Source organism: Pygocentrus nattereri, chromosome 12, assembly GCF_015220715.1.
Source record: "Pygocentrus nattereri isolate fPygNat1 chromosome 12, fPygNat1.pri, whole genome shotgun sequence".
NCBI lineage: Eukaryota > Metazoa > Chordata > Actinopteri > Characiformes > Serrasalmidae > Pygocentrus > Pygocentrus nattereri.
The window spans coordinates 39,231,839-39,256,939 of NC_051222.1; the positions used below are offsets into that span (position 1 = coordinate 39,231,839).

The 25,101-nt window shown below is 43.7% G+C and overlaps 1 protein-coding gene across 2 annotated transcripts; it reads right to left on the bottom strand.

Annotated features, from left to right (window-relative positions):
- Positions 1-2,435: 2,435 nt before the first annotated feature.
- Positions 2,436-18,536, bottom strand: LOC108416322 (microfibril-associated glycoprotein 4-like). Of its 2 annotated transcripts, XR_005131232.1 has the most exons (7): positions 18,458-18,536; positions 14,469-14,547; positions 12,829-13,035; positions 7,674-7,770; positions 6,756-6,923; positions 2,781-3,169; positions 2,436-2,523 (listed from the first exon to the last, which is right to left on the bottom strand). XR_005131232.1 is itself a non-coding variant. In XM_037543836.1 (6 exons), the coding sequence occupies exons 2-6, from the start codon at positions 14,472-14,474 to the stop codon at positions 2,916-2,918; spliced, it is 732 nt and encodes a 243-aa protein (XP_037399733.1). In that variant the 5' UTR covers positions 14,475-14,547; positions 18,458-18,536; the 3' UTR covers positions 2,729-2,915. The 2 variants fall into 2 exon arrangements, 1 of the variants encoding a protein (XP_037399733.1); XM_037543836.1 differs by lacking the exon at positions 2,436-2,523 and having other exon boundaries at positions 2,729-3,169.
- Positions 18,537-25,101: the final 6,565 nt, after the last annotated feature.

Genomic DNA, 25,101 nt, shown 5'->3' on the forward strand with positions numbered 1-25,101 from the left:
CAAGAGAAATCACAGGCAGGAAGTCATACACAAAGATAATAAACACAGTAAAGGCCGCTCAGTAAGTCTCCATACTTCAAAGATCTGAACTAAAGCCCGGGCTTATATCTATCCTAAACTATCACATGGCCAAACTACACAGCTGTGAGGAATCAGTATTCAGGTGATCTGGATCTCTGATAGGTCGATGGTTTTGTGTCCTGGGTCATGTGATCTTGCAATGGCTCTTAGGAATTGTAGTCCTGAAGCATATGTGGATTGGTAGCAGGCGTGACAGAACCTGGAAGTAAAGTATTTTGTAGCAAAACGACAAATTGATGGTGTTAAATTTAGTGAACATTAATGTTAGCTTAGTTCTGCCAAAAAAAAAGAAAAAAACCCTTCCTAAATTTTCTGTGGACTGGCTGAGTAAAAGACTGTCAACTGCTATTTGTGAAGGGGATTCTTTATATTTCTCTGCTGGCAGAAGCCCCTCCCGAAGTGAACTCATCAAATCTTTATTGTCGTTACCTACAATAAACACTTGACTGAAAGGAGGTTCTGAAGCTGAGACTGATGTCATAACAAATACCATAAGAGTGTTCACACAAAACCAAATGTATGTTTTACATAACTTTATATTAAATGTTATAAAGCTGTAGTTTACTCTGTTTTGTGATGTCTGAATGTGGAAAGCAAGTCTGTGGTGACAGATCTTTGTCTGCAGGTGTCTCACTGGCACATCACAATGGACAGAAGTTCACCACCTTTGACAAAGACCAGGACCCTAATAGTGATAACTGTGCTAAAGCCACCATGCTATCCCAATGGTGTATACAACCCCAATTCCAATGAAGTTGGGCCGTTGTGTAAAACATAAATAAAAACAATACGATTATTTGCAAATTCTTTCCAACCTGTATTCGCTTGAATACACTACAAAGACAAGATATTTAATGTTCAAACTGATAAACCTTTTTTTTTTGCAAATATTCACTCATTTTGAATTTGATGCCTGCAACACGTTCCAAAGAAGTTGGGACAGGGGCGTGTTTACCACTGCGTTACATCACCTTTCCTTTTAACAGCACTCAATAAGTGTTTGGGAACTGAGGACACAAATTGTTGGAGCTTTGGGAAAGAATTCCACCTACATTCTTGCTTGATATACAACTTCATTTCATTTCCTTTTCAAGTTGCTCAACAGTCCGGGGTCTCCGTTGTATTTTGCGCTTCATAATGTGCCACACATTTTCAATGGGAGACGGTCTGGACTGCAGGCAGGCCAGTCTAGTACCCGCACTCTTTTACTACGAAGCCACGCTGTTGTAACACATGCATAATGTGGCTTGGCGTTGTCTTGCTGAAATAAGCAGGATGTCCCTGAAAAAGACGCTGCTTGGATGGCAGCAGATGTTGCTCCAAAACCTGTATGTACCTTTCAGCATTAATGGTGCCTTTACAGATGTGCAAGTTACCCATGCCATGGGCAGTTACACACCCCCCCACACCATCAGAGATGCTGGCTTTTGAACTTTGCGCTGATCCGGACAGTCCTTTTTCTCTTTGGCCCCGGAGGACACGACATCCTTGATTTCCAAAAACAGTGTGAAATGTGGATGCGTCAGACCACAGGACACTTTTCCACTCTGCGTCAGTCCATCTCAGATGAGCTCGGGCCCAGAGAAGCCGGCGGCGTTTCTGGGTGGTATGTGGCTTCGCTTTGCATGGCAGAGTTTTAACTTGCACTTGTAGATGGAGCGACGAACTGTGTTCACTGACAGTAGTTTTATGAAGTGTTCCTGAGCCCATGTGGGAATATCCGTTACAGTGGGTTTTTAATGCAGTGCCGCATGAGGGGTCGAAGGTCACGGGCATTCAATGCTGGTTTTGTGCCTTGCCACTTACTTGCAGAGATTTCTCCAGATTCTCTGAATATTTTGATGATATTATGGACTGTAGATGATGAAATCCCTAAATTCCTTGCAATTGCATGTTGAGAAGTTCTTAAGCTGTTAGACTATTTGCTCACGCAGTTGTTCACCACAAAGTGGTGAACCTTGCCCGTCCTTGTTTGTGAACAGTTGAGCCCTTCAGGGATGCTCCCTTCATACCCAATCATGACACTCACCTGTTTCCAAGCAAGTTTTTTGAGCATTCCTCAACGTTGGTGAGTGAATATTTACAAAAAACAAATTTTATGTTTGCACATTAAATATAGTTTAATAACTGCAAATAATAATTTGAACATTAAATATCTTGTGAATTCAGTTGAATATAGGTTGAGAAGTATTTGCAAATCATATACTGTCTCAATTACACTGCTTAAAATGTTGAACTTTCACTGAATAAACACCCTGCAGGTGTTTTCCGGTACAAATCTCTTCCTTTTATGGCTTTGGAAAATTGGCCTGTGCAGCCCATGTCACCTGTTGAAAGGAATCACCTCCAGGGTAGACAGTGTCCTCGCTATTGAAGGCGAGTCCCACAGATGTCATAGCAGTCTGTGATACAGGCGGGGTGAAATGGGTATTTGACAGTGGTCTGACAAACAAGGAAGAGAAGATATTCAGGTGTAAATTAAAATGGATTTATTTAGTCATTGCGCTGCATTATTCTTGAAAATCAGGCATAAGTTAAGACAAGCTAAATAACTATGTAATGTGTGTAGTTCAATTTATGATCACACTGTAGTAATAAAGATTTTAGTTGAAAACATTTTGCTTTTAAGAAATAATGCTACAACTACTTCCAGTACTTAAGCAACGTTTATTAACACGGATGTGATGAATAAGACATACACAGGTTTAAACAGCAGAACGGCAATCTTTCTGGTTTTCAACTCTGTCTAGTTCTAAAAGAAAAAGAGAAAAGAAAACAGGCCTTGTCAGATTCTGCTCCTTTTATTTTAAGCAAAAGGAACCCATTATATGGTTCTAGGCCACAGGCCTGATCTTCATACTGATGGACTTGGGACCGTAATCATAGCCTTTCCAGGTGTACCACACATTTCCAATAGCGAAATGGGTGCCATCCTTTCCCCACAGATAGATACCATTGGGGTTAGCCTGGTGGCAAGTATTGTACCAGAATGCTCCGAGGTAGGTTTTAGCACAGTTTATATAGTTGGAGTCCTGGTCTTTGTCAAAGGTGGAGAACTTCTGTCCATTGTGTAATCCCAGTGAGTCGCCTGCAGACAGAAGGATCAGTCACTACAGACATGCTTTGAAATTTCAAAACATAACTTTAGAACATAGGTAATGAAGGTATTTTTAAAAACGGCTTTCTATTTTATATAACCACTGTTCTCACTGACTGTCGGATGGCCAATGTAATACTGCAATACATATTACATAATGAGGAAAAAAGGAAAAGAATTAAAACATACAAACATGTCACACTTAGTCAGAATCTGCCTTTCTGAATTAATGTGTCACATTATTGGTGTAGATTTAAAGAGGTTTTGATTTTGGTAAAGGGGTCACAAGCAGCAGCTCACATTTTATATTAAATCCATCCATCCATCCATCCATTATCTTCCGCTTCTCCGGGGTTCGGGTCGCGGGGGCAGCATTCTAAGCAATGAAGCCCAGACCTCCCTTTCCCCAGCCACTTCCACCAGCTCTCCAAGGGGGATTCCGAGGCGCTCCCAGGCCAGCTGGGCGATATAGTCGCGCCAGTGTGTCCTGGGTCTTCCCCGGGGTCTCCTCCCAGGTGGACTCGCCTGTGACACCTCCCGAGGGAGGCGTCCAGGAGGCATCCTAACCAGATGCCCGAACCACCTCAGCTGGCTCCTCTCGACGTGAAGAAGCAGCGGCTCTACTCAGAGTCCCTCCCGGATGACTGAACTTCTCACCCTATCTCTAAGGGAGAGTCCAGACACCCTGCGGAGGAAACTCATTTCGGCCGCTTGTATTCGCGATCTTATTCTTTCAGTCATTACCCAAAGCTCATGACCATAGGTGAGGGTGGGAACGTAGATCGACCGGTAAATCGAGAGCCTTGCCTTATGGCTCAGCTCTTTCTTTACCACAACAGACCGGTAAAGAGCCCGCATCACTGCTGACCCAGCACCAATCCGCCTGTCAATCTCCCGCTCCCTTGTTCCATCACTCGTGAACAAGACCCCGAGATACTTGAACTCCTCCACTTGAGGCAAGAGCCTATCCCCGACCCAGAGAGGGCTCTCCACCATTTTCCGCCTGAGAACCATGGTCTCGGATTTAGAGGTACTGATCCTCATCCCAGCCGCTTCACACTCGGCTGCAAACCGATCCAGCGAAAGCTGAAGTTCGTGGCCTGATGTCCCCAATAGGACCACATCATCTGCAAAAAGCAGTGATGTGACCCCGAGGTCACCAAACCGGACACCCTCCATCCCTTGACTGCGCCTAGAAATTCTATCCATAAAAATTATGAATAGAATCGGTGACAAAGGGCAGCCCTGACGGAGTCCAACTCTCACTGGGAACGAGTCTGACTTACTGCCGGCTATGCGAACCAAACTCCAGCTTTGTTTGTACAGGGCCTGAATGGCTCGTAGCAAAGAGCCATGTACCCCGTACTCCCGAAGCACCTCCCACAGAATACCCTGGGGAACACAGTCGAATGCCTTCTCCAGATCCACAAAGCACATGTGGACTGGTTGGGCAAACTCCCATGAACCCTCCAGAATCCTGGAGAGGGTGAAGAGTTGGTCCAGTGTTCCACGACCAGGGCGGAACCCGCACTGTTCCTCCTGGATCCGAGGTTCGACTATAAGCCGGACTCTCTTCTCCAGTACCCCTGCATAGACCTTGCCAGGGAGGCTGAGGAGTGTGATTCCCCTGTAGTTGGAACACACCCTCCGGTCCCCATTTTTAAAAAGAGGCACCACCACCCCAGTCTGCCAATCCAGTGGCACCGCCCCCGATGTCCACGCAATGTTGAAAAGGCATGTCAGCCAAGACAGCCCCACAACATCCAGAGCCTTGAGGAACTCAGGGCGGATCTCATCCACCCCTGGAGCCTTGCCACCAAGGAGCTTCTTAACTACCTTAGCGACTTCGGCCTCAGTAATGGACAAGCCTATTCCCATTCCTATTCCCATCAAGTATTCCTTCCACCGCCCAATGACGTCTTCAGTCGAAGTCAGCAGCACACCATCTCCACTATATACAGTGCTAGTGGCACACTGCTTTCCCCTTCTGAGTCGCCTGACGGTTTGCCAGAATCTTTTCGGAGCCGACTTAAAGTCAGTTTCCAAGGCCTCACCAAACTCCTCCCATACACGGGTTTTTGCCTTGGCAACAATTGAAGCCGCAGATCGCTTGGCCTGTCGATACCTGCCAGCTGCCTCTGGTGTCCCACAGGCCAACCATGCCCGGTAGGACTCCTTCAGCTTGACGGCATCTCTCACCTGGGGTGTCCACCACCGGGTTCGAGGATTACCGCCCCGACAGGCACCAACTACCTTACGGCCACAGCTACAGTCAGCCGCTTCAGCAATGGAGGAACGGAACATGGCCCATTCTGAGTCAATGTCCCCCACCTCCCCCGATATCTGGTCAAAGTTCTGACGGAGGTGTGAGTTGAAGATCAATCTGACAGGTTCTTCTGCTAGACGTTCCCAGCAAACCCTCACTATGCGTTTGGGCTTGCCTGGTCTGACCGGCATCTTCCCCCACCACCTGATCCAACTCACCACCAGGTGGTGATCAGTTGACAGCTCAGCTCCTCTCTTTACCCGAGTGTCCAAAACACATGGCCGCAAGTCCGATGACACGACTACAAAGTCAATCATTGAACTGCGGCCTAGGGTGTCCTGGTGCCATGTGCACTTATGGACATCCTTGTGTTCAAACATGGTGTTCGTGATGGACAAACTGTGGTTTGCGCAGAAGTCCAAAAACTGAACACCACTCGGGTTCAGATCAGAGAGGCCATTCCTCCCAATCACACCCCTCCAGGTCTCACTGTCATTGTCCACGTGAGCATTGAAGTCCCCCAGTAGGACAATAGAGTCTCCAGGAGGAGCACTTTCAAGCACCCTTCCCAAGGACTCTAAGAAGGTTGGGTACTCTGAACTGCTGTTTGGTGCATATTTTATATGGTGCATAATATTTTATATTAAATCAATCTATAGAATTCATTCTGCTTTTTTATGACCAGAATCAAATTCACGTTGGTTTTAACTATTATTCTAACTAATGTGGAACAGAAGATCGATGAAGCATGAAAAGTAAATAACTGCTGCTATAGTTTAATAATAGTTATTAAACTATAGCAGCAGTGCTTTTGCCAGCAGAGCTTTAGCCAGCAGTGCTTTAGCCAGTAGTGCTCCGGCCAGCAGTGTTCCAGCCAGCAGTGCTTATGCCAGTAGTGCTCCGGCCAGCAGTGCTTTAACCAGCAGTGCTCTGGCCAGCAGTGCTCCAGCCAGTTTTCAGAGGTCATACATGATTGTCTTATTTGCCTCGTCTGTTTGCTTTGGGTCCAAGAAACTGTACAGGCACATTCAATGGAGTCTTGAAAGCCCATATAGTAATGTAGTTGCCTAAAGGCACAGGGCACATTATGATTCATTCTACTGATTTACCACCTACTACATTTCCAAGACAGACCAAAATATTTTATTTTCTACATAATTCACTATTTCTAACTTACATTTGCGACTGTAAATGTGAGTTACAAATTTGTTATAACTCCATATTAGTACGGGAAGATCATGACAGTGGCCATGTCTGTATCCATCACTACTGCTTTCTTTAATTATTTCTATATCGTTGATTCTGTCTCACCTGCTCCTCTGTTGATGAATCCACCAACACGGAGTTTGTAGCCATTGACTTCGGAGTCCACAGAGAAAGTAGAGTACTGGGCATAAGCTGTCACTCCCTCAAAGTCCTCCAGGTCCACTCTCAGCTCATAATTTCTCTTGCTGGTGAGCTGGTAGAGGCTCTCCAGTCCTGTTGATGCAAAGGCCAAAACAGTTATAAAGGTTATTCATGAAGATTCAGGTCCAAAACTGTGACTATTTTACCCAAGAGGCGATATTCATAGCTTATTTATGACATGAAGTGTTCGTTTTCCAAAGCTTTTCTGAATATTCAACCATGGTTCCAAGTTTAAGAGACTTTTTAAATTCTCAGTGTGACCAAATGATTGCATCATAGCACATGGTTTTGTCTTTTGATTCAACTTGTTTCCTGCTGTGTTTGAATGCTGTTAAGATTTCATTTAATTCAGGTCCAGTATAAATTTCACATTATAATCGTATTAATTCTGTGTGGCCTTTCGCCTGAAGACCGCTGGGATAGGCTCCAGCATGCCCCCGTGACCCTGACGGAGAAGCGGCTTAGAAAATGGATGGATGGATTCTGTGGATGTGAAAATGGATGGATTCTGTGTGATGGTTCTGTTTCTTCAGTATCTTATAATAATTTAACATGTTATTTAACATCAACCCATGCAAGTTGTATTTTCATGCTGCAGCTGCCAAGACCATCCCTGACTAATATGTATGTATATGATTAAATAATGTACATGTTTTTTATTTATGTACATATTTTAAATTTCTTGGCTAAAATAAACTTTTTAAAATGATTGCTTACAACATTTATTTCAATGTTTTTTTACCCCTACATTTCTGCTTTCAGATTCGGTGTGTAATGAAATTGGTCTCTACACAGTGTTTCTGATGTATAATGGATTCTCACCCAGCCAGTATTCTCCACTTTTGTTCCCAAATCCGTTCTTGTACTGCTCCCATGGTCTGTAGAAGTTCACACTGCCATCCATTCTCCTCTGAAACACCTGGTGGAAAGATCACCTTCACTTCTTTAGTGGAATAAAGACCGTCGTACTTACTGTAAAGTATTACGAAGACTTCTTATAGAACTTCACACTAATTTTGTTTTTTTTATTATTATTATAGTAGTAGTAGTAGTAGTAGTAGTAGTAGTCGTAGTAGTAGTAGTGGTGGTAGTAGTAGTAGTAGTCGTAGTGGTGGTAGTAGTAGCAGTAGGGGTAGTAGTGGTGGTAGTAATAGTCTTGTTAGTAGTAGTGGTAGTAGTACTGATTGTAGTGGTGGTAGTAGTAGTGGTAGTAATAGTCTTCGTAGTAGTGGTAGTAGTACTGATGGTGGTGGTGGTAGTACTGGTTGTAGTGGTACTAGTACTGGTTGTGGTAGTAGTGGTCTTGGTAGTTTTAGTAGTAGTAGCAGTGGTGGTAGTAGTGGTGGTGGTGGTGGTGGTAGTAGTAGTAGTAGTCGTAGTGGTGGTAGTAGTAGCAGTAGGGGTAGTAGTGGTGGTAATAATAGTCTTGTTAGTAGTAGTGGTAGTAGTACTGATTGTAGTGGTGGTAGTAGTAGTGGTAGTAATAGTCTTTGTAGTAGTGGTAGTAGTACTGATGGTGGTGGTGGTAGTACTGGTTGTAGTGGTACTAGTACTGGTTGTGGTAGTAGTGGTCTTGGTAGTTTTAGTAGTAGTAGCAGTGGTGGTAGTAGTGGTGGTGGTGGTGGTGGTAGTAGTAGTAGTAGTCGTAGTGGTGGTAGTAGTAGCAGTAGGGGTAGTAGTGGTGGTAATAATAGTCTTGTTAGTAGTAGTGGTAGTAGTACTGATTGTAGTGGTGGTAGTAGTAGTGGTAGTAATAGTCTTTGTAGTAGTGGTAGTAGTACTGATGGTGGTGGTGGTAGTACTGGTTGTAGTGGTACTAGTACTGGTTGTGGTAGTAGTGGTCTTGGTAGTTTTAGTAGTAGTAGCAGTGGTGGTAGTAGTGGTGGTGGTGGTGGTGGTAGTAGTAGTGGTAGTAGTAGTAGCGGTAGTAATAGTAGTAGTTATACTAGTGGTGGTGGTGGTAGTAGTAGTGGTAATATTCAAGTAAAAGCACTCAAACACTTGTGTTTAAATATACTTAAGAGAGGCAGAGTGTAGACAACTGAATAAGAGAAAAACTGTAGCAGCTCCAATAGCGCTTGAAGAACTGGCCTTCCCAGATAACAAAAAAACACACTGCAACTTAATTATTTTGATATTTTACTGTAATGCTGTTGCTCTAATGTTCAAGTTAAGCTGCTACACCACTTAAGTGGAACTGAGATTTCGGATTTTTGAGTATTATATTGAGTGTTAACTGCACTAGGTGGATTCCTGGTTTTTGTCATGATTGTGAATGTTAAGCTGTTACAACACTTTAAAGTGGAATTATAATTGGCATTTACTCATGGTGCCCGGCCGGGCCCAGCCCGAAGGAGTTACATGAGTCCCCCCTCCCATCGACCCACCACCAATGGGAGGGGCAGTAGTAGGGGTTCGGTGCGTTGTGGATCGGGCAGTGTCCGAAGGCGTGGGCCTTGGCGTTCTGATCCTCGGTTGCTGAAACTGGCTTTTGGAACTTGGAACGTTACCTCACTGGCGGGGAAGGAGCCTGAGTTGGTGCGCGAGGTTGAGAGATACCGGCTAGATATAGTCGGGCTCACCTCAACACACAGCTAGGGCTCTGGGTCCAATCTCCTTGAGAGGGGCTGGACTTTATTCTTTTCTGGAGTTGCCCATGGTGAGAGGCGGTGGGCAGGTGTGGGCTTTCTCATAGCCCCTCGACTCTGTATGCCTGTATGTTGGGGTTTTCTCCGGTGGACGAGAGGGTAGCTTCCCTACGCTTCGGGTTGGGGAACGGGTCCTGACTGTTGTCTGTGCTTATGCACCGAACAGCAGTTCAGAGTACCCAGCCTTCTTAGAGTCCTTGGGAAGGGTGCTTGAAAGTGTTCCTCCTGGAGACTCTATTGTCCTACTGGGGGACTTCAATGCTCACGTGGACAATGACAGTGAGACCTGGAGGGGTGTGATTGGGAGGAATGGCCTCTCTGATCTGAACCCGAGTGGTGTTCAGTTTTTGGACTTCTGCGCAAACCACAGTTTGTCCATCACGAACACCATGTTTGAACACAAGGATGTCCATAAGTGCACATGGCACCAGGACACCCTAGGCCGCAGTTTAATGATTGATTTTGTAGTCGTGTCATCGGACTTGCGGCCATGTGTTTTGGACACTCGGGTAAAGAGAGGAGCTGAGCTGTCAACTGATCACCACCTGGTGGTGAGTTGGATCAGGTGGTGGGGGAAGATGCCGGTCAGACCAGGCAAGCCCAAACGCATAGTGAGGGTTTGCTGGGAACGTCTAGCAGAAGAACCTGTCAGATTGATCTTCAACTCACACCTCCGTCAGAACTTTGACCAGATATCGGGGGAGGTGGGGGACATTGACTCAGAATGGGCCATGTTCCGTTCCTCCATTGCTGAAGCGGCTGACTGTAGCTGTGGCCGTAAGGTAGTTGGTGCCTGTCGGGGCGGTAATCCTCGAACCCGGTGGTGGACACCCCAGGTGAGAGATGCCGTCAAGCTGAAGGAGTCCTACCGGGCATGGTTGGCCTGTGGGACACCAGAGGCAGCTGGCAGGTATCGACAGGCCAAGCGATCTGCGGCTTCAGTTGTTGCCAAGGCAAAAACCCTTGTATGGGAGGAGTTTGGTGAGGCCTTGGAAACTGACTTTAAGTCGGCTCCGAAAAGATTCTGGCAAACCGTCAGGCGACTCAGAAGGGGGAAGCAGTGTGCCACTAGCACTGTATATAGTGGAGATGGTGTGCTGCTGACTTCGACTGAAGACGTCATTGGGCGGTGGAAGGAATACTTTGAGGACCTTCTCAATCCCACCGACACGTTCTCCAGTGAGGAGGCTGAGTCTGGGGACATGGGAATAGGATTGTCCATTACTGAGGCCGAAGTCGCTAAGGTAGTTAAGAAGCTCCTTGGTGGCAAGGCTCCAGGGGTGGATGAGATCTGCCCTGAGTTCCTCAAGGCTCTGGATGTTGTGGGGCTGTCTTGGCTGACACGCCTTTTCAACATTGCGTGGACATCGGGGGCGGTGCCACTGGATTGGCAGACTGGGGTGGTGGTGTCTCTTTTTAAAAAAGGGGACCGGAGGGTGTGTTCCAACTACAGGGGAATCACACTCCTCAGCCTCCCTGGCAAGTTCTATGCAGGGGTACTGGAGAAGAGAGTCCGGCTTATAGTCGAACCTCGGATCCAGGAGGAACAGTGCGAGTTCCGCCCTGGTCGTGGAACACTGGACCAACTCTTCACCCTCTCCAGGATTCTGGAGGGTTCATGGGAGTTTGCCCAACCAGTCCACATGTACTTTGTGGATCTGGAGAAGGCATTCGACTGTGTTCCCCGGGGTATTCTGTGGGAGGTGCTTCGGGAGTACGGGGTACATGGCTCTTTGCTACGAGCCATTCAGGCCCTGTACAAACAAAGCTGGAGTTTGGTTCGCATAGCCGGCAGTAAGTCAGACTCGTTCCCAGTGAGAGTTGGACTCCATCAGGGCTGCCCTTTGTCACCGATTCTATTCATAATTTTTATGGATAGAATTTCTAGGCGCAGTCAAGGGATGGAGGGTGTCCGGTTTGGTGACCTCGGGGTCACATCACTGCTGTTTGCAGATGATGTGGTCCTATTGGGGACATCAGGCCGCGAACTTCAGCTTTCGCTGGATCGGTTTGCAGCCGAGTGTGAAGCGGCTGGGATGAGGATCAGTACCTCTAAATCCGAGACCATGGTTCTCAGGCGGAAAATGGTGGAGAGCCCTCTCTGGGTCGGGGATAGGCTCTTGCCTCAAGTGGAGGAGTTCAAGTATCTCGGGGTCTTGTTCACGAGTGATGGAACAAGGGAGCGGGAGATTGACAGGCGGATTGGTGCTGGGTCAGCAGTGATGCGGGCTCTTTACCGGTCTGTTGTGGTAAAGAAAGAGCTGAGCCATAAGGCAAGGCTCTCGATTTACCGGTCGATCTACGTTCCCACCCTCACCTATGGTCATGCGCTTTGGGTAATGACTGAAAGAATAAGATCGCGAATACAAGCGGCCGAAATGAGTTTCCTCCGCAGGGTGTCTGGACTCTCCCTTAGAGATAGGGTGAGAAGTTCAGTCATCCGGGAGGGACTCTGAGTAGAGCCGCTGCTTCTTCACGTCGAGAGGAGCCAGCTGAGGTGGTTCGGGCATCTGGTTAGGATGCCTCCTGGACGCCTCCCTCGGGAGGTGTCACAGGCGAGTCCACCTGGGAGGAGACCCCGGGGAAGACCCAGGACACGCTGGCGCGACTATATCGCCCAGCTGGCCTGGGAGCGCCTCGGAATCCCCCTTGGAGAGCTGGTGGAAGTGGCTGGGGAAAGGGAGGTCTGGGCTTCATTGCTTAGGATGCTGCCCCCGCGGCCCGAACCCCGGACAAGCCGAAGATAATGGATGGATGGATGGATGGATGGATGGATGGATGGATACTCATTTTGAGTGTTCTAGTTTTACTACTGCACTGCTGCACTAAATGGATGAATCTATCCAAACTATTTATAAACACATCTTTTAGTTTGTTTACTTATTTTGTAAAAATGATAATAATAATAAATATATAGCTTGGATGCAGACAGTGTTTTTCTTAATGCACTGCAGAACTATTCAGTTGTGAAGCATATACACTGAACTGATTTTAATCAAACTGTAATGTACTTGAATTGTGCACTGTGCAATAGTGTAATCTAGGAAAATATACTGTAAGTATCGTATTGAGACTCGCTATCGGAAGATGGTCAATATTAAATGACTGATCGGGATTGGGGGCAGAAAAACATAATTGGGACATTGGGACAAATTACATGTTTAGGAGCTTTTCATACATATAACTGCATGCAGTTCACTAGTGCACTACTACTGATGGTTCACTAGTTTATTGATACTGGTGCTGTTGCTGATGGTCAGTAATAATGAATGTCTGAATCGACCTCAGTAGTTTATTTAATTCTAGTGGAGATTTACAGTCTAACCTACCGTCCAGTTTCCATCCTTTGTTTGTCCATCACAGCCCATGTCACATTGCACCTGTACAGGTGTGCCACCTGCAGGATAGATGGTGTAAACTCCACTCTGGGTTTGTCCGTTAGCGTAGATGTCAGAGCAGTCTGTCGGGAACAGTTCCTGAGAAGCTGAGCTGCTCCCAACCAGCAGGGGGAGCAATAGAGCCAGAAACACTCTGAGCTGGAGGGAAGACAGAGTGCCTGAGATGTGCAGTTTTATTATACATGTACAATAAACAGTAAAATGTTACATTTCTTCACACCTGAACATCTGAAAAAATGGACAGAACACTGATAGACCACAAACAACCAAGTCATTAAAACCACCTCCTTATATTTACACTCACTGTCCACTTTATCAGCTCCACTTACTGTACACTGTGTGCACAATTATTAGGCAAGTCTTATTTTTAAGGATTATTTTTATTAATCACAAACTACAGCGCTCTCGGTTAATCCAAAATGTTAATAAACCTCAAACATGAATATTGAAGAAAGTCAAAGTGAGGTTTTGGCTTTCTTAAGAGAATATTTATATGTGCACACTTATTGGGCAACTATGATGGTGCAGAATTATTACGCAGCTAAATGAAAAACACACAAAAAAGACACTTTTCAGTGTCAGTTCAATCTCATTTTTGGCCCATTTTGCCTAAAGAAAAAAGCTGCCTAATAATTATGCACACCTTGATATAGGGTGTTGACCTCCTTAGGCCACACCCTCCCTCATTACTCAGATACACATCACCTGCTATGCTTAAATCCATTAAGCATTCAAGTTTATCCAGCTTGGAGTTGGAAAATATGCCTAAAAAGGATAATATGGTCAAAATACTGACTTGCCTAATAATTGTACACACAGTGTATAGCTGCACTTTGCAGTTCTACAGTTACAGACTGTAGTCCATCTGTGTCTCTGATACTCTGTTACCCTGTTCTTCAGTGGTCAGGACCCCCATGGACCCTCACAGAGCAGGTACTATTTAGGTGGTGGGCCATTCTCAGCACTGCAGTAACACTGTGTGGTGGTGGTGTGTTGGTGTGTGTTGCGTTGGTCTGAGTGGATCAGACACAGCAGTGCTACAGGGGTTTTTAAACACCTGTGTGTCGCTGCTGGACTGAGAACAGTCCACCAACCAAGAACATCCAGCCAACAGCGTCCTGTGGGCAGCGTCCTGTGACCACTGATGAAGGACTAGAGGATGACCAACACAAACTGTGCAGCAGCAGATGAGCTGTCGTCTCTGACTTTACATCTATAAGGTGGACCGACAAGGTAGGAGTGTCTAATAGAGTGGACAGTGAGTGGACACAATGTCTAAAATCTCCAGTAGCCCTGCTGTGTCTGATCCACTCAGACCAGCGCAAAACACACCAACACACCACCACCATGTCAGTGTTACTGCAGTGCTGAGAATGATCCACCACCCAAATAGTACCTGCTCTGTGAGGGTCCATGGGGGTCCTGACCACTGAAGAACAGGGTAACAGTCTGTAACTGTAGTACTGCAAATTGCTCCTATATGGTCAGTGGAGCTGGTAAAATATTTAAAGAGTGTAGAAACAAGGAGGTTCTTTTAATGAAGTGGCCAGTCAATGTAAGATTAGACTTACGGTCATTGTTATTTCCAGAAGCTCTTCCAGCAAACAAAAACTTAACAGCTTGACTCTGAAGCAGAGGCTAGACCAGCACCTGGACAGAAATCAGGTTAGGGTGTAATCATATTAAGTGTCCATTCGATATGAAGTTAACGAGTGGACGGTGTTACATTTTTTTTTTTCATTTTGTCCACCACATTCACATTAATGCAATCATGCCGTGAACATGTCATAGTAGATACGGTCACATCCTGTCATGAGTTGTCGAGAGGTTTTGAGAGAGAGAACAGGGTCATAGTGTCATTGAATGGTGTAACAGTTTATGTAAAATGTTCAAGTTAAAATCAAGTTATTCATCATTATTTCAAACATTGTGGCATCTGCCATGACAGTTACTGGGAATGGCAACACAATGCTGTAAATTTACTGAACATAATGTGTCAATATTTTTATATTACCAAACATAATCTGTCAGCACTCTTATATTATTGAACAAAATCTGTCTGTACGGCTACATTACTGAACATGATCTGGCATTACTCTTATATTATTGACCATAATCTGTCTATATGGCTATATTAATGATCATAATCTGTCAGTACTCATATTATTGAACATAATCTGTCTATACGGCTATATTATTGAACATAATCTGTCTATACGGCTACATTATTGAAGAAAATCTGTCTATACGGCTACATAACTGAATATAATCTGTCTGTACTCTTATATTTTTTAACCAAATCTGTCAGTATGGCTATAGTACTGAACCTAATCTGTCTGTACGGCTATACTACTGAACCTAATCTGTATGCTGATGTCACTTAAAGTGCTACAATTGAGAAAAGTCATTTAAAAAGTGCTGCAGAATAGAATTTAGAAAGATTATTAAAGAATATAGATTTTCAACGGAGTAAATAATTCATCTGATACTGGAATGTGAGAGATTTCTGGCAGACGGGGTCCGAGCTTGTTTGGAAAACTGGCACGGCTGACATCACTATAGCAGCATGAACACAAATAAAATATCAATTTGAATGATTTGAAAATGGTGTGACCTCTTCCCTTTCAGTGCAGGAGGGTGGGTGCTGTCGACAGTGAGGTAGAGCGCAAAGCTGCCTTTCTGTTGATTGAGGAGCTTGTTAGTCAACACTGTCGCATTACTGATCAGTCAGTCAACACTGTCACAATACTGATCACAATCAGTCAACACTGTCACATTACTGATCACAATCAGTTAACACTGTCACATTACTGATCACAGTCAGTCAACACTCACATTACTGATCACAGTTAACACTGTCACATTACTGATCACAGTTAACACTGTCACATTACTGATCACAGTCAGTCAACATTGTCACATTACTGATCACAGTCAGTCAACACTGTCACATTACTGATCACAGTTAGTTATCACTGTCACATTACTGATCACAATCAGTCAACACTGTCACATTACTGATCAGTCAGTCAACACTGTCACATTACTGATCAGTCAGTCAACACTGTCACATTACTGATCAGTCAGTCAACACTGTCACATTACTGATCACAATCAATCAACACTGTCACATTACTGATCACAATCAGTCAACACTGTCACATTACTGATCACAGTCAGTTAACACTGTCACATTACTGATCACAGTCAGTTAACACTGTCACATTACTGATCACAGTCAGTCAACACTGTCACATTACTGATGACAGTCAGTCAACACTGTCACATTACTAATCAATCAGTCAACACTGTCACATTACTGATCACAGTCAGTCAACACTGTCACATTACTGATCACAGTCAGTCAACACTGTCACATTACTGATCAGTCAGTCAACACTGTCACATTACTGATCTCAGTCAGTCAACACTGTCACATTACTGATCAGTCAGTCAACACTGTCACATTACTGATCACAGTTAACACTGTCACATTACTGATCACAGTTAACACTGTCACATTACTAATCAATCAGTCAACACTGTCACATTACTGATCACAGTCAGTCAACACTGTCACATTACTGATCACAATCAGTCAACACTGTCACATTACTGAACAGTCAGTCAACACTGTCACATTACTGATCACAGTCAGTCAACACTGTCACATTACTGATCACAATCAGTCAACACTGTCACATTACTGATCAGTCAGTCAACACTGTCACATTACTGATCACAGTCAGTCAACACTGTCACATTACTGATCACAATCAGTCAACACTGTCACATTACTGATCAGTCAGTCAACACTGTCACATTACTGATCACAGTCAGTCAACACTGTCACATTACTGATCACAGTCAGTCAACACTGTCACATTACTGATCAGTCAGTCAACACTGTCACATTACTGATCACAGTCAACACTGTCACATTACTGATCACAGTTAACACTGTCACATTACTGATCACAGTTAACACTGTCACATTACTGATCACAGTTAACACTGTCACATTATTGATCACAGTTAACTGTCACATTACTGATCACAGTTAACTCTGTCACATTACTGATCACAGTCAGTCAACACTGTCACATTACTGATCACAATCAGTCAACACTGTCACATTACTGATCACAGTCAGTCAACACTGTCACATTACTGATCAGTCAGTCAACACTGTCACATTACTGATCACAGTCAACACTGTCACATTACTGATCACAGTTAACACTGTCACATTACTGATCACAGTTAACACTGTCACATTATTGATCACAGTTAACACTGTCACATTATTGATCACAGTTAACTGTCACATTACTGATCACAGTTAACTCTGTCACATTACTGATCACAGTCAGTCAACACTGTCACATTACTGATCACAATCAGTCAACACTGTCACATTACTGATCACAGTCAGTTAACACTGTCACATTACTAATCAGTCAGTCAACACTGTCACATTACTGATTACAGTTAGTCAACACTGTCACATTACTGATCACAGTCAGTTAACACTGTCACATTACTAATCAGTCAGTCAACACTGTCACATTACTGATTACAGTTAGTCAACACTGTCACATTACTGATCACAATCAGTCAACACTCACATTACTGATCCCAATCCGTCAACACTGTCACATTACTAATCACAGTCAACACTGTCACATTACTGATCACAATCAGTCAACACTGTCACATTACTGATCACAGTCAGTCAACACTCACATTACTAATCACAGTCCGTCAACACTGTCACATTACTGATCACAATCAGTCAACACTGTCACATTACTGATCACAATCAGTCAACACTGTCACATTACTGATCACAATCAGTCTACACTGTCACATTACTGATCACAATCAGTCTACACTGTCACATTACTAATCACAGTCAGTCAACACTCACATTACTAATCACAGTCCGTCAACACTGTCACATTACTGATCATAATCAGTCAACACTGTCACATTACTGATCACAATTAGTCAACACTGTCACATTACTGATCAGTCAGTCAACACTGTCACATTACTGATCACAATCAGTCAACACTGTCACATTACTGATTACAATCAGTCAACACTGTCACATTACTGATCAGTCAGTCAACACTGTCACATTACTGATCATAATTAGTCAACACTGTCACATTACTGATCACAATCAGTCAACACTGTCACATTACTGATCACAGTCAGTCAACACTGTCACATTACTGATCACAATTAGTCAACACTGTCACATTACTGATCATAATCAGTCAACACTGTCACATTACTGATCATAATCAGTCAACACTGTCACTTTCCTAAATATCCGTAACAAAAGGATGTGACATCGGCCATGACACGTTTATTCACGTTTAAATAAATGTGTTGCTGAGGTAGCAATAAAAGACTATTTAAATAAAAATGTTTTGAAGTAAATGCGGCTGTCTGTGTGTCCTCTTTCTCTAAAAGGAGGACATCTGGGTCAACAGCCACCTTCAGAACCACACAGAAGAGGAGAGATTAATCAAACAGACATGAAACTTACCGCTAAAGTTTGTCTTACACAAATTGTTTGTCTCAGTTGTTCCACCGTGCATTGCTTTTAAACCCTGCATCAAACCCCTCTTAACTCGAGCACGTATGAGTCAGCGTGAAAATTCCTGGACATTCAAAAGAAATTCAAATGACCTCATGGGCGTGTTGGTTCATTTGATTTATGCTTGGACGTGAACACATCGCTAACATTGAGCTGATCACACAGAAGTATTCAGTGTTGTCGGATCTTTATTTTAGTAGTGATTTTAACTATACTTAGTATTTAACTCAACAGTATTTAACTATATTGTGATATCAACTTAGGCCAAAACACTGCATTTTCTGTGTTGAATGACCTTTGGTCAGCTCGTACATCAGAAAGTGAGGATATTCAGTTTCATTTTATGGCAGATTTTTATCAGAATCAAGTGCCTATCCCCGAAATATGCAACCTCTCAGCTCGACAACATCAGCTCCATCACACATCTAGGAAACCCCCTCCCCTCCCTGCAGACACTCGGGCTGAGGGAGTACAGGCCTGTTGCTCTGACATCTGTGGTCAGGAAATCCTTTGAACAACTGGTGTTGTCTTCATAAAAGCCATGAATAATATTTTAATAAGTGTATTTAATATACATGTAAGTATGACTTGGTTGTTCCTACTGTTCTCAATACTGAATTTGTGGCCTGCTCCACAGCTTCTTCTAAAGATGTTTCTCTTTCCTCCTGCAGTGTAGTAAGGAGGTGATTGAGATGAGTAGTCACCGGATTCACAGTCCAGTTGGGGTGCTGAAGATGGCCGATTTAAATAGGAGGCCCAATAATTAGACTTAGACAGACTTTGTCATTCAAATTTGCAGCATACAGCGTGCATTAGAATGAAATTACGTTGCCTACGTTGCCTATATACAGAGAGAGTGTTGCACTGGAAAGGAGTAATCAGAAAAAAGAAACAGAGCATTATTTTATTTAGAGTCCAGCCGTCTTACGGCGTGTGGGAAGAAGCTGTTTGAACCTGGCTGTTCTTCTTCGAACACTTCGGAACCTCCTTCCAGAGGCCAGCAGCGAGAGCAGTCCATGTTGGGGGTGGGAGGGGTCTCTGTTTCTGTTCTGAGCTTCGGTCAGGCTTGTCGCAGTGTCCTGTATGGGAGGAAGTGAAGTCCCAATAATTCTCTCGAATTCAATTGGCCTGACTGCATGTCTTTGGACTGTGGGGAGAAACTGGAGAACCCAGAGGAAACCCACACAGACACAGGAAAAACATGCAAACTCCACACAGAGAGGACCCCGGTCGCCAAGTTGGGGAATTGAACCCAGGCCCTACTTGCTGTACAGCAACAGCGCTACCCGCCACCCCACCACCCAATAATTGACCATAGATGGTACAACCCCAATTCCAATGAAGTTGGGATGTTGTGTTAAACATAAATAAAAACAGAACACAATGATTTGCAAATCCTTTTCCACCTATATTCAACTGAATACACTACAAAGACGAGATATTTAATGTTCAAACGGATAAACTTTATTGTTTTTGGCAAATATTCACTCATTTTGAATTTGATGCCTGTAACACGTTCCAAAGAAGTTGGGACAGGGGCAACAAAAGACAGGGAAAAATGAGGAATGCTCAAAAAAACACCTGTTTGGAACATTCCACAGGTGAACAGGTTAATTGGAAACAGGTGAGTGTCATGATTGGGTATGAAGGGAGCATCCCAGATAGGCTCAGTCGTTCACAAGCAAGGACGGGCGAGGTTCACCACTTTGTGAACAACTGCACGAGCAAATAGTCCAACAGTTTAAGAACATTTCTCAATATGCAATTGCAAGGAATTTAGGGATTTCATCATCTACAGTCCATAATATCATCAAAAGATTCAGAGAATCTGGAGAAATCTCTGCAAGTAAGAGGCAAGGCAGAAAACCAACATTGAATGCCTGTGACCTTCGATCTCTGAGATGGCACTGCATTAAAAACCGACATCATTCCGTAATGGATATTCCCACATGGCTCAGGAAAACTCCAGAAAACCAAGTTAAAACTCTGCCATGCAAATTAAAAGCCACATATCAACACCACCCAGATACGCCGCCGGCTTCTCTGGGTCCGAGCTCATCTGAGATGGAGTGACGCAGAGTGGAAAAGTGTCCTGTGGTCTGACGAGTCCACATTTTAAACTGTTTTTGGAAATCATGGACGTTGTGTCCTCCGGGCCAAAGAAGAAAAGGACTGTCGGGATTGTTTTAGCGCAAAGCTCAAAAGCCAGCATCTCTGATGGTGTGGGGGGGTGTTAGTGCCCATGGCAGGGGTAACCTGCACATCTGTGAAGGCCCCATTAATGCTGAAAGGTACATACAGGTTTTGGAGCAACATCTGCTGCCATCCAAGCAACGTCTTTTTCAGGGACATCCTGCTTATTTCAGCAAGACGATGCCAAGCCACATTCTGCATGTGTTACAACAGCGTGGCTTCATAGTAAAAGAGTGCAGGTACTAGACTGGCCTGCCTGCACTCCCATTGAAAATGTGTGGCACATTATGAAGTGCAAAATACGACAGCGGAGACCCCGGGCTGCTGAGCAACTGAAGTTGTACATCAAGCAATATGGAAAGAATTCCACCTACAAAGCTTCAACAATTAGTGTCCTCAGTTCCCAAACGCTTATTGAGTGCTGTTAAAAGGAAAGGTGATGGTAAACATGCCCCTGTCCCAACTTCTTTGGAACGTGTTGCAGGCATCAAATTCAAAATGAGTGAATATTTGCAAAAAACAATAAAGTTAATCCGTTTGAACATTAAATATCTTGTCTTTGTAGTGCATTCAATTGAATATAGGTTGAGAAGGATTTGCAAATAATCGTATTCTGTTTTTATTTATGTTTTACACAACATCCGAACTTCACTGGAACTGGGGTTGTACTTTTTGTCTTTCAATGAGTCTAAAAAGGACATTGCCTACTTAACTGGTAGTGATCCCAGGCCTTGTAGTATAATTTCCTAGCAGCTGTTTGCCTACATGTCATTAAACTGGGTTACACATGTCTGGTCATGTTTTCCTGACTTACAACAGAATGTCTATTGTATGTGTGCCTGATTTGTATTTGCTTACAACAAGATCAGATAAGATAAAACATTATTAACCCCCAAAGGGAAGTCAGTGTTGCAGGAGCACGCAAACAAGACAAACAAAGAAGAGGCCAAGAAGATCAAAGAAGAAAATAATGTATTAGCAGTTTGCATTTGCATCACTAACTTACCTGCAAAACTTAAAGAAGTGATCATAGCAGCACTACATCATGCATGATATGAACACTATACCAAAACAAGAGACACTGGGCAAAAATGGCATCCATTGGGAGCAGCAAGGGGCAAACTGATCTGAGCTGATTAAGAAGGACACACAGGCTTCTCTCACATTTGCCAAAAACCATCTAGATGACCCCAAAACTTTTGGGATAATGTTCTGTGGACTGAGGTAGAACTTTCTGGAGGTCATGAGTCCCACCATGAGAACATCATACCAACAGTCCTACAACGTGGTGGTCGTGTGATTGTCTGAGACATGATGGTCTATTAGAAAATCCCGAAGAACATCTGCCTGCCAGTTTGTGATCTAAAGCTCAAGTGCAGTTGGGCTATGAAGCAGATGATCTGAAGCACACAGCCAAGTCAAAGTCCTGACTTTAATCCCACTGAGATGCTGTGGCAAGACCCTAGACGGGCAATTCATGCTCCAATGTAGCCGAAATAAAACAAAGCTGAAAAGTAGAGTGGGCTAAAATTTCTCCAAAGCGATATAAAAGACACATCACAAATTATGGCCAATGCCATGAGGTGGAATAACAGTTATTAGGTTTAGGGGGGCAAGTAGTTTTTCACATGGGTGATACAGGTTTTGAATGAATCTTTATCTTTTATAAATGAACTGATCATTCAAAAGCTGCATTTTGAGTTTACTCGCGTTGTCTTAATCTTGTGCTTGTGTGCGAGTAGAGTTTGTATTTTTGCAGCATTTTTATTAAATTTATTGATAATATCTCCACAATTTACATGTTACTGCTGTTGGTGTGTGTGTATGTGCCACTCCCTGAGCTGTGACAAGATGTATGGGAGCCAAAGAAGGTACTGTTTGTCTGGGATTCTACGAATCTGAACACAGGACATCACCTAAATAACTGGTGGTGATTTTCTAGCAGCTGGTCGCATGTTTTCCTGACTTACAACAAAATTGTACATTGAACTTAACTGAGGAAAGTGAGACCTGTGGTTCTTTAGGTGTTCATCTAGATTCATCGTGACCTTGTGGATGAGTCATCAATGCGCTCTTGGTGAAATTTGAATTTGAACCCAACAGTCAATCATATTTGGTTAACAGGTTGATTTAGCACCTGGTAGGGTTGAACAGTGTTTTTCCTTCAATAAGCGAAATCATCATTTGAAAACAGCATTGTGTGTTTACTAGGGTTATCTTTTGACTATTGTTAAAAATAGTCTGATCTGAAAGTGTGACAGATGCAAAATCTGAAGAAACTGGAAAGGGGTAAATACTTTTTCATAGCTCAGTACATACTAAATTTTAATTACTTATTATATAATGCACTGCATGAACTCCCAAAACATGTAGTGTTCATATCATGCATGATGTAGTGCTGCTATGATCACTTCTTTAAGTTTTGCAGGTAAGTTAGTGATGCAAATGCAAACTGCTAATACATTATTTTCTTCTTTGATCTTCTTGGCCTCTTCTTTGTTTGTCTTGTTTGCGTGCTCCTGCAACACTGACTTCCCTTTGGGGGTTAATAATGTTTTATCTTATCTGATCTTGTTGTAAGCAAATACAAATCAGGCACACATACAATAGACATTCTGTTGTAAGTCAGGAAAACATGACCAGACATGTGTAACCCAGTTTAATGACATGTAGGCAAACAGCTGCTAGGAAATTATACTACAAGGCCTGGGATCACTACCAGTTAAGTAGGCAATGTCCTTTTTAGACTCATTGAAAGACAAAAAGTACCTTCTATGGTTAATTATTGGGTGGTGGGGGTGGGAGGTAGCACCGTCGCCGTACAGCAAGTAGGGCCTGGGTTTGATTCCCCAGCTGGGCGACCGGGGTCCTCTTTGTGTGGCGTATGCATGTTCTTCCTGTGTCTGTGTGGGTTTGCTCTGGGCTCTCCAGTTTCTCCCCACAGTTCAAAGACATGCAGTCAGGCCAATTGTATTTTTTTTTCTTTTCTCCCTGATCTAGTCTAATTATTAGGCCTCCTATTTAATTTGGCCATCTTCAGTACCCCAACTTGACTGTGAATCCGGTGACTACTCATCTCAATCACTTACTACACTGCAGGAGGAAAGAAATATTGACACATTATGTCAATGATAATGACAATGACAGCATTGTGTTGCCATTCCCAGTAACTGTCATGGCAGATGACAGTGCTCAGAGATGTGGCCAAGGTAAGGGAGGCTGAAACCCACCACCACTGAACAAGACACATAAGCTGAAGTGTCTAGACTGGTACAAGAAGAATCTGAAGACAGATTTTTCAAAGGTTTTATGGACTGATTGAATGAGAGTGACATTTGATGGACCAGATGGATGGGCCCGTGGCTGGATCAGTAACGGGACAGAGCTCCACTTCGAGTCAGACGCCAGCAAGGTGGAGGTGGGGTACTGGTATGGGCTGATATTAAAGATGAGCAGGTTGGACCTTTTCGGGTTGAAGATGGGCTCAAAATCAACTCCCAAGCCTACTGCCAGTTTTTAGAAGACACTTTCTTTAAGCAGTGGTCCAGGAAGAATCTGCATCTTTCAAAAAGACGATGATTTTTATGCAGGACGATGCTCCATCACATGCATCCAATTACTCCTCTGCCTGGCTCGCCAGTAAAGGCGTTAAAGATGAAAAACTTATGACGTGGCCCCCCTTCCTCAGCTGACCTGAACCCAACTGAGAACTTGTGGGCAGTTCTTAAACGGGAGATTTACAGTGAAGGAAAACAGGACACCTCTCTGAACAGGGTCTGGGAGGCTGCGGTCGCTGCTGCACAAAAAGTTGATAGTCAACAGATCAAGAAACTGACCGACTCCATGAATGGAAGGCTTATCACTGTTAGTGAAGAGAAGGGTGGCTGTATTGGTCACTATTTTATATATGTCAGAAATGTTTAATGGAAAGTTTTGAGTTGTTTGTTTATAATTCTCACTTGAACAGATGAAAATAAAGTGAGATGGGAAAATGTGTTTTTCATTTAGCTGCGTAATAATTCTGCACCATCATAGTTGCCCAATAATTGTGCACATATAAATATTCTCTTAAGAAAGCAAAAACCTCACTTTGACTTTCTTCAACATTCATGTTTGAGGTTTATTAACATTTTAGATTAACCGAGAACACTGTCATTTGTGATTAATAAAAATAAGTACAGTAAGTGGAGCTGATAAAGTGGACAGTGAGTGTAAATATAAGAATTTAACATTTTACTGTTTATTGTACTTGTATAATAAAACTGCACATCTCAGGCACTCTGTCTTCCCTCCAGCTCAGAGTGTTTCTGGCTCTATTGCTCCCCCTGCTGGTTGGGAGCAGCTCAGCTTCTCAGGAACTGTTCCCGACAGACTGCTCTGACATCTACGCTAACGGACAA